General features: G+C 44.1%; 1 protein-coding gene across 1 annotated transcript in view; it reads left to right on the top strand.

Moving 5' to 3' along the window:
• LOC147881105 (DNA-directed RNA polymerase 1B, mitochondrial-like) overlaps nt 1-12,786 on the top strand; it is a 94,298-nt gene that overhangs the window by 52,076 nt on the left and 29,436 nt on the right. Inside the window, exons 9-11 of the mRNA XM_087370260.1 lie at nt 7,046-7,462; nt 7,602-7,652; nt 7,777-7,847. Coding sequence (XP_087226386.1) covers nt 7,046-7,462; nt 7,602-7,652; nt 7,777-7,847 — 539 coding nt within the window. The remainder of the gene's footprint in view (nt 1-7,045; nt 7,463-7,601; nt 7,653-7,776; nt 7,848-12,786) is intronic.

Genomic DNA, 12,786 nt, shown 5'->3' with positions numbered 1-12,786 from the left:
GTAATTTACATTATATTTTATGTCTTTTACACGTGTAAACAGAATGCGTTTCTAGGTCAAACTCCTATCAGAATTACGAAATGTTTCTATTTGAAATCTGGGAAACAGGTTTCACGAAACGTGTCTCGAAATGTTTTTGGTAACTATTTTGCTAGCTCCTCTATATGGTCTTTCTAATCTTTTGTAGTTTGCTATCAAAGTAGAAACTGGAATAACCTAGGCTTGGGCCTAGGTACCCCTTGTCTTTAGTGTCGGTTTCATCCATGCTACCTGTTAGTGACCTTCTTACTTCTAGCTCCTGTTGGCCATTTCACCATGCATCCACCACCATACAAGGTCTGGATATAACATCTAAACTAGAGAGCTTGCTTGCTGCAACTCCCTGTAGCGGTAGACTTCCTTGAGATCACATAACTATGCATAAGATACAGCTCACTCTGTGTGCAGAATGTAACCCTTTAGATCTAGAGAGAGAACACTCAAATGTACAGCCAGAGAATATGTTATAATATAGAAATCAAGTACGAAACCTGTACCTACAGTGTACTGTGGCTGAGGTAAGGCACCAAAACCAGCTCCTTATGTTATATTTTCTGCTTTACACTACTCGTCTCTGCCACGAGTCTTTAGTGGACTTCAGTAGGTACACGGATGAGCACTCCTGCTACCCTTCAGGGCACCACCTATGGCTCTTCTACCTTGGTCTAGTTCTGTTACTGTGATAGGTGTCTGGTTGGCCCAAAACTGCTGGAGGATTCACTGAATAATGTGCCCCCAAGGGCCCCTTTTATAGGGGATGAACATGGCCCTGTGCCTCGCGTCCTTTCTAGGGATTTCCCAGAACATCTGCCCACTGTATGGGCTCATAGATGGGAATATATCAGCCCCTCTGTCAGCCGTAATTGCTGACCAACTGACTAGGGTGGCTCATGTGGTTGCCCTAAATCTAATCTCAGGACATATAATTGCTGCCCTTGTGGCAGCTAGTTTTCTGCCTGAGCCCCCCATTCCATCCCTCTCCTCTTATCCCATGCTACGTGTCATCCTTCTGCATATTCTCCACTCCATCGGAACTATTATTAGCCAGCCCTAGAGAAGTGGTGAACTTTCTTGTGGATTGTCCTATCCACGTCTATGAGAGGCATAATTCCAAGATATGCAAAACTAAACAGGGCTTAGGCAAAAGGGATTAGATGATCAGCTTTGGTGCAGGAGCAAAGAAATAAGAGTAAAGATTCTGAGTTAGCGACCAAATTGAAAGGTACGAAGATATAGATGTTAGAAGAACTAACTGCCGACCAGCTCAAGTAGAAAGCCACAAATCTTATTAAAAAGATATGCTCGGAAGGAGGACAAATGGGCTTTCTTCAGAGATGGCAAAGCACTCATCAGGGACTTCAAGGCTAAACCCAAAGACTTAGTCTTTACTGATGTAATGGAAGTTTTCTTTAGTTTGTCTTTGCCAAGTAGCACAAATGAAGTATGCTATGTAATAATCTTGAAGGGGCTTCATGCACTAGCAGAAGCCATACACACTCCCCATTTTGAGCTCTTATGTAATGGTTACTTTTTTGGTCTATAGATCAATTTGGTCTACTACAGATGTTAATAGGTATCTCTCTCTCTCTCTCACACACACACACACACACACACACACACTCGAGAAGACTTGAGAAGATTTACTTCCTACAACAAGAACTCAGAGATGCAAAGCTTCGCATTGTCTCTCTGGAGAAGGCAATCTCAGAAATGAAGAGCAATGGCAAACAAGAGGTAATCCAAGAAGTCTTACAGCAATGTAGTATTGCAGCCCCTGCACCACAGCTTGTGACCAAGGTACAAGAAATTGTTACTACTCAGCTCAAATCTATGGGACAGGAAATTACAGCAACAATGCATAACAAGAATGACAAATGTGATGTTTATGGAGAGGTACAAGAGCAGGGAGCCATAGCAAGAAACAAGAGGATCTTACGCATTGGGGGATTGCAAGACAATTGCACTAATTGTTTTGATGATGACACTGAAGAAGAGAAGCAAAGCCAACTAAGAAGGCAATACCACAAATCGAATGGGATGAGAAGAACGTTGGCCTTATCACCCGAAAAGAGAATCAAATACAGGTTTATTTCAAAGAAAAGATTTCAAGAATCAAGATTCTCAGACAAACCAATAAGCTGAAGGGTACTAGAGTCTGGAGTTGAAGAGCTCACTCCGACTCAGCTCAAGCAAAGGACAAATGAACTTAACAAAATGAAGGAAGCATGCAAAGAGGGCAAATGGGCAGTCTATCGAGATGGGCAAGCACTCATATGAGATTTCAAACCTAGACCCAAAGACTCTTAGTCTTAAACTGATGTTATTCAAACCGATTTCAAAGTGAGCTGAGCTGCCATGAGCACTCCTTGACTCTTTGGTCTACTATCCAGATGTTGTAAGTCATTTTGACATTTTGCATGTTGTTCCATAGGCCCATGAGGCCTCCCGAGGATGAATATGACTTTCTTTCTTTCTCTCTCTTCTCTCCTCCCCCCCCCCGGTCCCTCCCCCGCCCCCCCTCCCTCTTGTAAAGAGCTTGAGAGTTTTGAGGAGCTACAACAAAATCCCAGAATTTTTTTTAGAAATTCCATGGTGGCAGTAAATCTCAAGAGAGGAAAGCAGAGTAGAACTACTAAAAGGCCAATGGAGAAGCTCGAGAGGAAGCTCGGAGCCGAAATGACTCCAAATGGGCTATGAAAGACCCTTAAAAAGAGGCTGAAAATGTGACTTTTTTTGTGGCCACCTTTTTTTTTGAGTTTTTTTGTTGGGGGGTTCCTAAGTTACCTGCGACTGTTAGTACGCCAACCTAGGACAGCTACAACAGTTAGGACACGGACTTAGTCTAACCTAACTCAACCTTTAACCCTAGTTAGCACTAACCTAACTCAATCTCAACTAGACCTAAGTGATCTAGCTTGAGTTAAACTAACCTAACAATTAACCAATGATTTCCAACCTAAGGATTGGCGGCGGACATTGGCCGATGGGCAAAAATCCATGGCTAGGCAGGGCGCGCGTGGCAGAAAGATGGCGAGGCACTGTAGCTTGTCGGAGCAGCCTCGTCGTCGACGTAGTTGCTCGTTGGCCGATGTAGGTCGCAGTCACCCAATGAAAGGGTTCGTCAATGAGCAATGGCGTTGGGCGACGTGAGGCGAAGTAGGTGGCGCGGTTGTGACTAAGGTCATCCAGATAGCAGGTCGGGACAAATTTCATCACGTTAGGCGTGGGATTCAAGCGGAGGGGAGCAGGTGCATCGTTATGGTCGGACAGCTCTGGACGGGGCAACGTTGGTCGTCAGGCACGCTGTTGCTTAGCTCGTTGATAGTTTAATTAGTTGATGGCTTAGTTCGTCGTTGGTTGTGCAAAGCTTAAGCCTTCAGGTTGTTAAGACGAAGAATTGTTGACGGGTAGGCTCGTGAAAGCTCCTACTAGCGATGCGCTCCTTTGATTTGGCTTGGCAAAGGGATAGGCAGCTCAGTTATCCCTTCTACTCCATGCTGCACTAGTACAGCGTCTCATCATGCTTCTTCCCTTTGGTTTGTTTGTTAGCACTGCTGCAGTTGCGTTGCATTGTTGACGTAGCCCTATTGTGTGCAGTCTTTGGTTAGAGTCGGGGCTCTGATACAAATGCAATGAAGGAGGCCCGGGCTGAATTGGTGAAGCGCCAGAGATGGCAGGAAAGGGGGAAGAGGAGAGGGAGAAAGAAAGAAAGTCTATTAACGTCCACTGGAGACCAAAAGGTCTATGGGACAGCAAGAAACCCTCTGGTACATCTGCTTTAAGGAGGGCACATGGCAGCTCCCAAGGAGTGCAAAAAGCCACCCCCATTATTTGGAATACCTACATGATAGTCTGGAAGAGTAAATAGCCATACATTAGTTTAAGACTGAGAGTCTTTTGGTTTTGATTTGAACTCTCTGATTAGTGCTACACCTTCACGGTAAACTGCCCATTTTCCATCCTTTCTGGCAGCCCTGACTTTAGCTAATTCAGTTGCCTTAATCTTAAGTGAGCTTGTGTAAGCTCCTCTGCTATCCATACTTTGGTGCCCTTCAACTTGTAAGATTGTCGAAGAAGCTTAATCCGCATATCTTTTGACTTCAGTGTAAGGATAGCATGACCTTTACAGTGCAAAATAGAAGCTGGCCTAGAGTCGTCATCATCCTGCTCATCATCATCCACCCATTCAATGTTGGGCTTCAGCGCATTACCACATCTAGCTTCGTGTTCTTTAATCTCTGCTTGAATTTTTGACTTACATGCTTTGGTGTCCACTTCCACAATCACTTCCTTCTTAGCAGCTTGAGAGATAGGAGGGAAAGGGGTAGAGATAGGAGGGAAAGGGGTAGAGGGAGAGGAAGAGAGAGAGGAGTGAAAGGGGAAAAGAGATAGAGAGAGATTGAGAGAGAGAGTGTAGACAGCATGTAGGAGATAGGAGGGAAAAGGGGTAGAGGGAGAGGAAGAGAGAGAGGAGTGAGGGGAAAAGAGATAGAGAGAGATTGAGAGAGAGAGTGTAGACAGCATGTAGGAGGAAGGAGGTGGGAGTAGATAGGATTAGATTTCACGTCAAAAAGGTACACAAATAAGGGTGGATGGGGACTTATATAGTCCCTCCACATTTCCCACCTAAGAGGCCTCTAAAGGTCCTCTAAGTTGCTTCTTTCTCCCCTTCATTACACATCCTGGATCCCATAGTCACTTGCAACCTCTCGAAGCATTGCCATTGAATCGCTGATAGATTGCCTCCCCAAAAGGGTGCCACATACATGGTCGTTGGTCTCAATAATGTGTCAAATAGCCATCCCTTCGTCGGGGGTCCTGGAAATGTGCTTGAAAGCATAGTCTTTCTCAGCTAGAGCTCCCTGCCCTTGTGTAAGTTGCACCCTGGCTACGTGGGTCATCATGAAGACTGGACCTGCAAAGACAGCCCCTAGGTAAGTGTATGGTTGTACAATCTTCATTGGCTCCCCTCGGTAAGTGAAGCTATGTCAGTGAAGAATTGCTCGTGAGGTGTTGAAGATCATAACCTTGGTCTTGCCAAGGTTGACTGTCAGGTCTTTCTCTCTGCAAAACACCTCCAGGGCCTCTAGGTGCTTTCGTAGGCCTGTTGTTGAGGAAGATAGGAGGACTATGTCATCTGCATACAACAATATCTGTATCATCAGATCAGCCAACAATGATCCCTCGCCCCCTAGATGGTCAGTACTTTCCCTCTGACTGAGTCATATAAGCCCATAGCATGTTTCTGCATCTCCTGAAGTAGCATGATTATGCGAAATCATGGGGTTATATCGAAGGCCTTCTGAAAGTCTACAAAACATGCATAGACTTTCTGGTATCTCGACCTCGCCTCCTCAATGACTGCCCTCAATGTGAAGATGTGATCAAGAGTGGAATGTTGTCTGCAAAACTCAGCCTACCCCTGTGCCCGCTATCCATGTGCTTTCATGTAGGAGATGATCCCCCTCTCTAGTATTGACCCATATAACTTGGCCAGTGTATGACGAATCATGAGAGCGCAGTAGTTCCGAGTATCCATGGTGTCTCTTGCTTTTTGTATCGGCACAATGGTAGTGGTACTCCAAGCAAGGGGGAAACCGTGGCGCACAACGTGATTGAACATATATGCTAGGATCGGGGCCATGACCTCCTGTCCATGTGCGAAGTGCTCAGTGCGCACTCCCTCATGGTCCTAGGGTCTCCGGTTGTGAGATAGAGGGATGTCGTATAGGTGTGTCACACATGACACATCAACATCTGTGACGCGGATAGGTGACCTCCCCTCAGACAGGAGCCGCCAGGCAACGGTGGAATTACCTCCTTGAAAAGATCGAATCACCGCATCCACCCTATGTGATAGGAAAGCCCGCCTTTCAAGTCGTGTCAAGTGCCGGTAGATCCACTGTGCCTCTGGCCTCGTTAGGTGTCCCAAAGTTGCACTTGTATGAGGTGAGATCTCATCTCTCGGCACTCGTGGATTACTTAGATGGGGAGGGGGCTGTAGAGCGAGTCGTGGAAAAAGACCTGCTTGGGAAATCCTGGACCACCGAGACCAAGGTGTCTGAAGCATGTGAAAGGTTTGCGTCCTCTCCCAGGTGGGTGGGTAGCTCACGTGACAAGTGGCTCATATACACTGCATCTAGGGCATGGTCAAATTGTATTTGGATATGGATGGGAGCCGGCTGGTCCTGTCTTGCTATTTCCATGAGAGAGAGAGAGAGTATATTAAAAGTCTTCGAAAGTCCGAAGGGTCTATGAGACTGAAAGAACCCGATCCAATAAGATGAAGGGGTGGAGCCTCTAAGCGGGCATCGAGGCCCATGACAAATAAAAAAAGAGCCGTAATCCTAATGATATATATATGTGTGTGGGGGGGGGTGTGGGGGTGTGTGTGCTTCCATGCTCTACTATTTCTGCACGTCGCTCAGGCAATCCTTTTATGATTGCTTGTCTACTGATCAGATAGATTACACTATTTACTTCTCTTACAATGAAATTTTCTGATCTTGTATTTTGCTGCTCCCCATTTTGGAGACAGCCTCTTGTAATATAAAAGTACATGGATTTCACCAAAGAAAATGTGTGTGTGTGTGTGTGGAGAGAGAGATAGATGATATGATATCATTGTATTAAAGTCTGCGGGAGACCCTTAAAGATCTATGGGATTGGCGATCACTATCAACTAATAGTGATCCCTTACATTCAGTGAGAGAAAATATTACAAACTTGTCATTTGTTGAGTACTTGTTGGGCTAGCTTGTGTGCTAGACCCAATACCTTGTCATTTATTGACTACTTGTTGGGCCAGCTTGTGTGCGAGACCCAGCACCTTATTGCAATTCCCCATGATTCCATCCATTGCATTCCCTCTTTATGCTGTCCCATGATTTGCGTGCACGCGCACACATACACATAGATAGATAGATAGATAGAGAGAGAGAGAGAGAGAGAGAGAGAGAGAGAGAGAGAGAGAGCACTAAGGTGTTTGGTGGTTTCGCTCAAGCAGATAGCTCGAAAAATGAAGGATGAAGAGCATTTCTACTACCCTCACAATCTAGATTTCCGTGGTCGTGCATATCCTATGCATCCCCATTTGAATCACCTTGGGTCGGACATATGTCGAGGGTTGCTAGAGTTTGGAGAAGGTCGACCTTTGGGGACGACAGGGCTTAAGTGGTTGAAGATTCATCTCGCAAACTTGTTTGGAAATGGTGTGGATAAGCTTTCCTTTGATGACCGTATTTCTTTTGTGGAGGAGAATATGGAAAATGTACTGGATTCTGCCACAAGGCCCTTGCAGGGTGGACGCTGGTGGCTAAGGGCAGAAGATCCTTTTCAATGCCTTGCTACTTGCATGGAGATTGTCAATGTATTAAGTTCTGAAACCCCTGAGAACTTTATCTCACACTTGCCTGTGCACCAGGTCGCCATCTCTACGCTATCTTCTCTTCTCTTTTCTGGGGGTATGGGGGGCTTTGCCATGCGTGTTTTTCTGCGAGCCTCGTGAACTTTGCTGACACCTTTATTTTTCTGACTGAAGTTGTCACTTGCTATATTGGCAGGATGGGTCTTGCAATGGCTTGCAACACTATGCCGCACTTGGGAGGGATGTTGTAAGTTTATGTCATGCACTGTATTATTCTTCACAATATAATCTTTTGAAGGGCTACAGCCTACTATCTTATTTCCTTAGCTGTACCCATGTGATCTGAGTTTTTGGGTGGTTGCCTTTGGCAGTTGGGAGCAGAATCTGTGAACCTTACAGTACAGGAAAAGCCTGCTGATGTATACTCTGATATTGCTGTTCGGTGAGACATTTTAGATCTGTTACATGAACTTTTTAATTAATTAATTAATTAAAATTTTAAAGATCTGTTACATGAACTTTGAAACATGTAAGGTCAAAATATACCACTACAGTGAGAAAGTTGAAACATCAGAGAGTAAGTTTTAATAAGATTACAAAGTGCAACGAGGTGGATAAGCTGGATTTCAGCCCGATAGAAGGCTCAATGCAGTATCTCTTTTGGGCAAGCAATACCCCTTTCATGCTCACAATATCGTTTGCTTCGCACATAGTAATGAAAGTGGAATTACAAGCTGTCTATCATTCACATGTGCAGTGCAGTGCAGTGAGGTCAAAAAGGCTGGTAAAGCTACAGCAGTAGTGACCTTTGGTTGAGGTCGCCAGTGATTGAGGCAGATTGACTCTCTAATTTCTTGTCAGAACTGTGCTTATACAAAAGTGTGTTTCCAAGGATTTATTTAATTAAAGTAAGAGATTCACATGGAGTTAATGGCTTCTTCCTTCTGATGGGTGTTCTGCCTTCCCCCCCAACCAATGCGGATGATCAACGGGATTCATAGCTGCACCCTTCACTTTCAGACGTTTACCTAACCACCATGTAGATCCTGCCTTTCCCAAACTCTCGTTATTGATATCGGCGTTTCCGACTCGTCCCACAATAGCTAAACAATTCTGTCATAACCATTAACTGAAACATTAAACCACAACACATTCATTCACACATGGTCTTAAAACTAAAATAAATAAGTGAATAGAACATTTAAAAAGAGTGTGGGGTATGAATGAGGATCACCCCCTATTAGACATCAAGCACCTGGTATATTTTTAATTCCAGTAATGTTGAATCGTAAGACAATAGTATTCCAGAACTAAGGATGGAACGTATGAAGCCCTAAGGAAACAAAGAACTAAAACCACTCCTTTACAACTCTAGGAGGGAATTACAATGCTTCAACAAATAGGATAAGGATAATAAATGAAGTTCGTGTAGCCGAGATGTGGAGAGGACTGCCAAAAATTCAGTCAATGGAACAGGCTGAAAGCAAAGTTCTCATGCTTTCTTCATTCTCCTTCCACGAAGACATTGTCGCAATCACTTTCCACTTTAGATGGGTCAGAAACTTAGTCTCATAATTGAACACTAGTGGAAGACACTAGGAAATCTTCAATATCTCAACAGAAATTGAAGCCGTAAGCTTAACACTGAAATTGTCAATCAAAAAGATGAAAGGTGATGAAATATCCAAAACCATCATCATCCCATAGTGATCATCAGGAGTTCTAGCATAAAATCATCAATCTTGGAGCATAAAAGTTGTGTCGTAAATTTTCAACCACCCTCTATCCCCCAGTATTTTACGTTCAAAATTTGATTGGAGCCATCCTTTGTATTTAATTGCTGCCATTGCTTTATAGTGATCTTTCATGTCACCATGTTGAGGCTTTGAATGGGTTCGCTTAGAGCATCTGCTTAACATCCACATCATTGCAAGGAGTATGGGATATGGATTTTGTATTTTGATTCCTAGCTGCTCTAGTATCAATATACTGCCTTCACTCTCTTGGCATTCCACTCTTGATGTCCAACCCATAGAGACACACTCTACAACCTATGAGAACTTTTTAATATTCCAACCAATTCTTGATCTATTACATTCATCTAGAAGATAAAGAGAAGTTTTATTCCCCCTAGAACTCTTTTCTCGTTGCATGCTCCATTTGTAGTTGTGTTTGCTAGAATTATTGCCATATTCTAGGCTGTGACCAATATAATGTAATAAGTGGGTTAGGGGCACTTTTCCCTCTTTAGAGGTTTGTCCCGCTAACCCTAACTACAGTTAGTAGTTAGGATAGGGTTTTGTCACTTAATAAAACCTTCTCTCCTTTGTAAATTGTACATTCTCACTCTATTCAACTTACGTTTTGCTCAAGCTCTCTTGCTTCCTTCATTTCCTTCATTGGTATCAAAGCAAGGTTAGCTTCCACATCCCGTACGTGCTCTTGGACCAGCTCTTGCAACCAGCTCCTATGCCGTACAGCTCGCGCTATCTCCGTTTGTATAATTGTACGGTTCAGTACAAAGTTGTCTGTACAACAGTACGGTTTTGTACCATATAGCTCCCGTTGCCATCCGTATAGCTTCCATAGTGATACGTACAATCTGCCATCATCGAACAACGTGCCCGTCGCTAGCATCATCGATGTCCATACAGCTGAGTACAGAATCCGTACTGTTCGCTCATCGTTGTCCGTACAAGTGCGCCACACTGCTCGCGCCGTACTTGTCCGTACAAGTGCACGGTTCCGTACCGTACAGCCATACAGCCATATTGTACGGATTGTCTTGCCACGTTCAGCTCCTACGTGCCTCGAACTCCGTGCCTGTAGCTATCTCGTTCTGTTCCTGTGCGCACTTAGGTGCTCTCAGTTTTCGTGCCATTTGCAGGAGACCTTTGCAGGTTACATTTGCAAGTGACATTTGCAGGTGACAGTTGCAGATTGTATTTGGGGCTTTTGGTTTCGATTGCAATTTTTGGAGAGAAATTTGGGGCTTTTGCAGACAATTGCAAACTGTGGGGGCTTTCAGTCAATTTGCCTTCTTTCAGTTGCAATTTCTTGCAAGAATTTGGGGCTTTTGGCATTCGGATGCAATTTTGCTGTGTACAAGTTGTTTGGCATCTTTGCAAGCAGTTTTGGACTTGGATTGAGTGACATTGCAGACAATTGCCATTTTTGTAGTGTTATTTTGGCACATTTTGGGCTTTTGTAGGACATTCTGGTTGCATTTTGAGCCTTTGATTGGCTGTGATAGCAGGCTGTCATTGTGGACAGATTTTTTTGCAGATTTGGGTTGTGCATCTGAAATATACTAGGAAGGGATATTTATTGTTACATTTGCTGCATTTTGTTTTCTTTGGCAGTTATGGCTCAGAACAATCCCAATGAAGTGTTTGGCGTCCTCACACAAGAGGATAAGTTGGATGGAACCAACTACTCCTTATGGAGTATTATGTTCGCAATCAGTTCGTTGCCAAAAACTTATGGGAGTATGTGAATGGGGATGACACAAGACCAGAGAATGTGGCACCTGCCACTCCTCCCCAACAAGGAGGAGGAAGGGGTAGAGGACAAGCTCAGGGTGCTGGACAATTGCTAGGTGGAGTGGCTGCTATAGTTGTGCCTCCCACACAAGAACAAAAAAGGTGGGATTCATGTGATGCACAAGCACTTTCAGTAAGCTCTCTTTCTGTCAAAAGGTTTATTATCCCACACATTCGGTCACCAGGTGCTCAAAGGCAGCATGGGATATTTTGGAGAGTTTGTTTGCAGCCCGCAATAATGTCAGGGTCTCTTTCTTGAAGAGAGAGTTATTGCATACTCACATGAATGAGGGTGACTCCATGTCTGATCAGCTCACCAAGCTTCAGGACTTGAGAGAGCAATTGTTGAATATAGATGAGATTATTCTTAATTCAGAGATGATAACCAATACTCTGAATTCTCTTTCTGAGTCATATCTTGTATTTCACACCTCACTGAATTTTTCATTGAGGAGGGTGGCAACCCTCTCACTTTTCACGAGCTGATAGGACTTCTATTGCAAGAAGAGCAAACCATGAAGAACATGGCTTCATGGGGCTGGTGAGCATGCCATGCTTTGGAAATCCAAGCCCAAAGAGAAGGGGCAGCATAAGCAGCATGCACATCAGCATAAAGCTGATTCTGGACAGCCTTCTCACAAGGCTAAGAGTGATGGAGAGAAGCCCAGGAGAAGGGTTATTGCAAGATGCCGGGTCACTACATAGGAGAATGCAAGAAAAGAATTGCCAAGGAAAAGAAAAAGGATTCAAGCATGGCTGCCTCAGATTCAGCTCGTGAGTCCTCATGCACATGATGGTGGTTATGCTTCTATAGGCCATCCTCTGGTGGTTCTGGTGATGCCCTATAGGCCATGGTATGTGCCTTGTAGGCATAAATAAAGACACTTATAGTGTTAGTGTCTTTTAGGCCACATAGGACACTTAGTCCTATGTGACACCTAGGACACTTAGTCCTAGGTCTAGGTACTTGTACCTTGTACTTCTTTGTTTTTGGATTATTCAAGTTTGACGTGACGGCTAAGTCTTGCACTACGTTTTGCTATCTGTACTCTCTCTCCTATCCGATTCTACAGTGTTATCAGAGCCAGGTTGACTCGTCTCTTGCTCCTTGGATTACGTACTAGCGCTCCTTCATTTGTACAGTCTGTATGATTGTACGGACGACTGTACTCACAGTTTGCTTCCGTACAGACTTGAGCCGCCGTACAATCATGTGGCAACGTACCTACGTCGTACTTCTGTACGTATCTGCATCGTCGTACAGCAGACGTACGGTGACTCTGTACTCTTTCGTACACCGTACTGTGTGGTACCTATTCCGTATAGTGTATCGTAATTCCTCCATACTGATGTACATTTTTCGTACAGCCGTTAGCTGTTCATCGTAACTGTCCCGTACCATATCCATACCTACAGATCCATACTTGCATTCCGTACAGCCACATACTTGTGTCGTACCTACGTTGTGCTTGCATCGTACTTTCGTACAATCGTACTTGCAATTGTTCCGTACAGGATACATGTTGTATTCCGTACGGGTATTTGTAGTGTTGGGGCTTTTGCAAGACATTGGCAGATTTGGGGTTTTCAATACCTTTCATTTCCTCTAGTTGCAACTTCTTGCAAGAACACTAGAGTTTTGGGATTTGGTGTTCCATTCCTTGTTTGATTGCAGTACATTGGGTCAAGTCGCAGGACATTGAGTCACATTTGCAGGACATTGGGTCAATTTACAAGACATTGAGTCACTTTTACAGGACATTGAGTCACTTTTGCAGGGGACTTTGAGTCAGATTTGCATACATTGGGTCACATTTGCAAAAATTTCAGCAAAATTTG

The sequence above is a fragment of the Dipteris shenzhenensis genome, chromosome 31 (assembly GCF_047967505.1).
Source record: "Dipteris shenzhenensis isolate YYH24624 ecotype China chromosome 31, Dip_SZ_1.0, whole genome shotgun sequence".
In the NCBI taxonomy this organism is placed as follows: domain Eukaryota; kingdom Viridiplantae; phylum Streptophyta; class Polypodiopsida; order Gleicheniales; family Dipteridaceae; genus Dipteris; species Dipteris shenzhenensis.
This window is presented reverse-complemented; position numbering and strand designations above follow the sequence as displayed.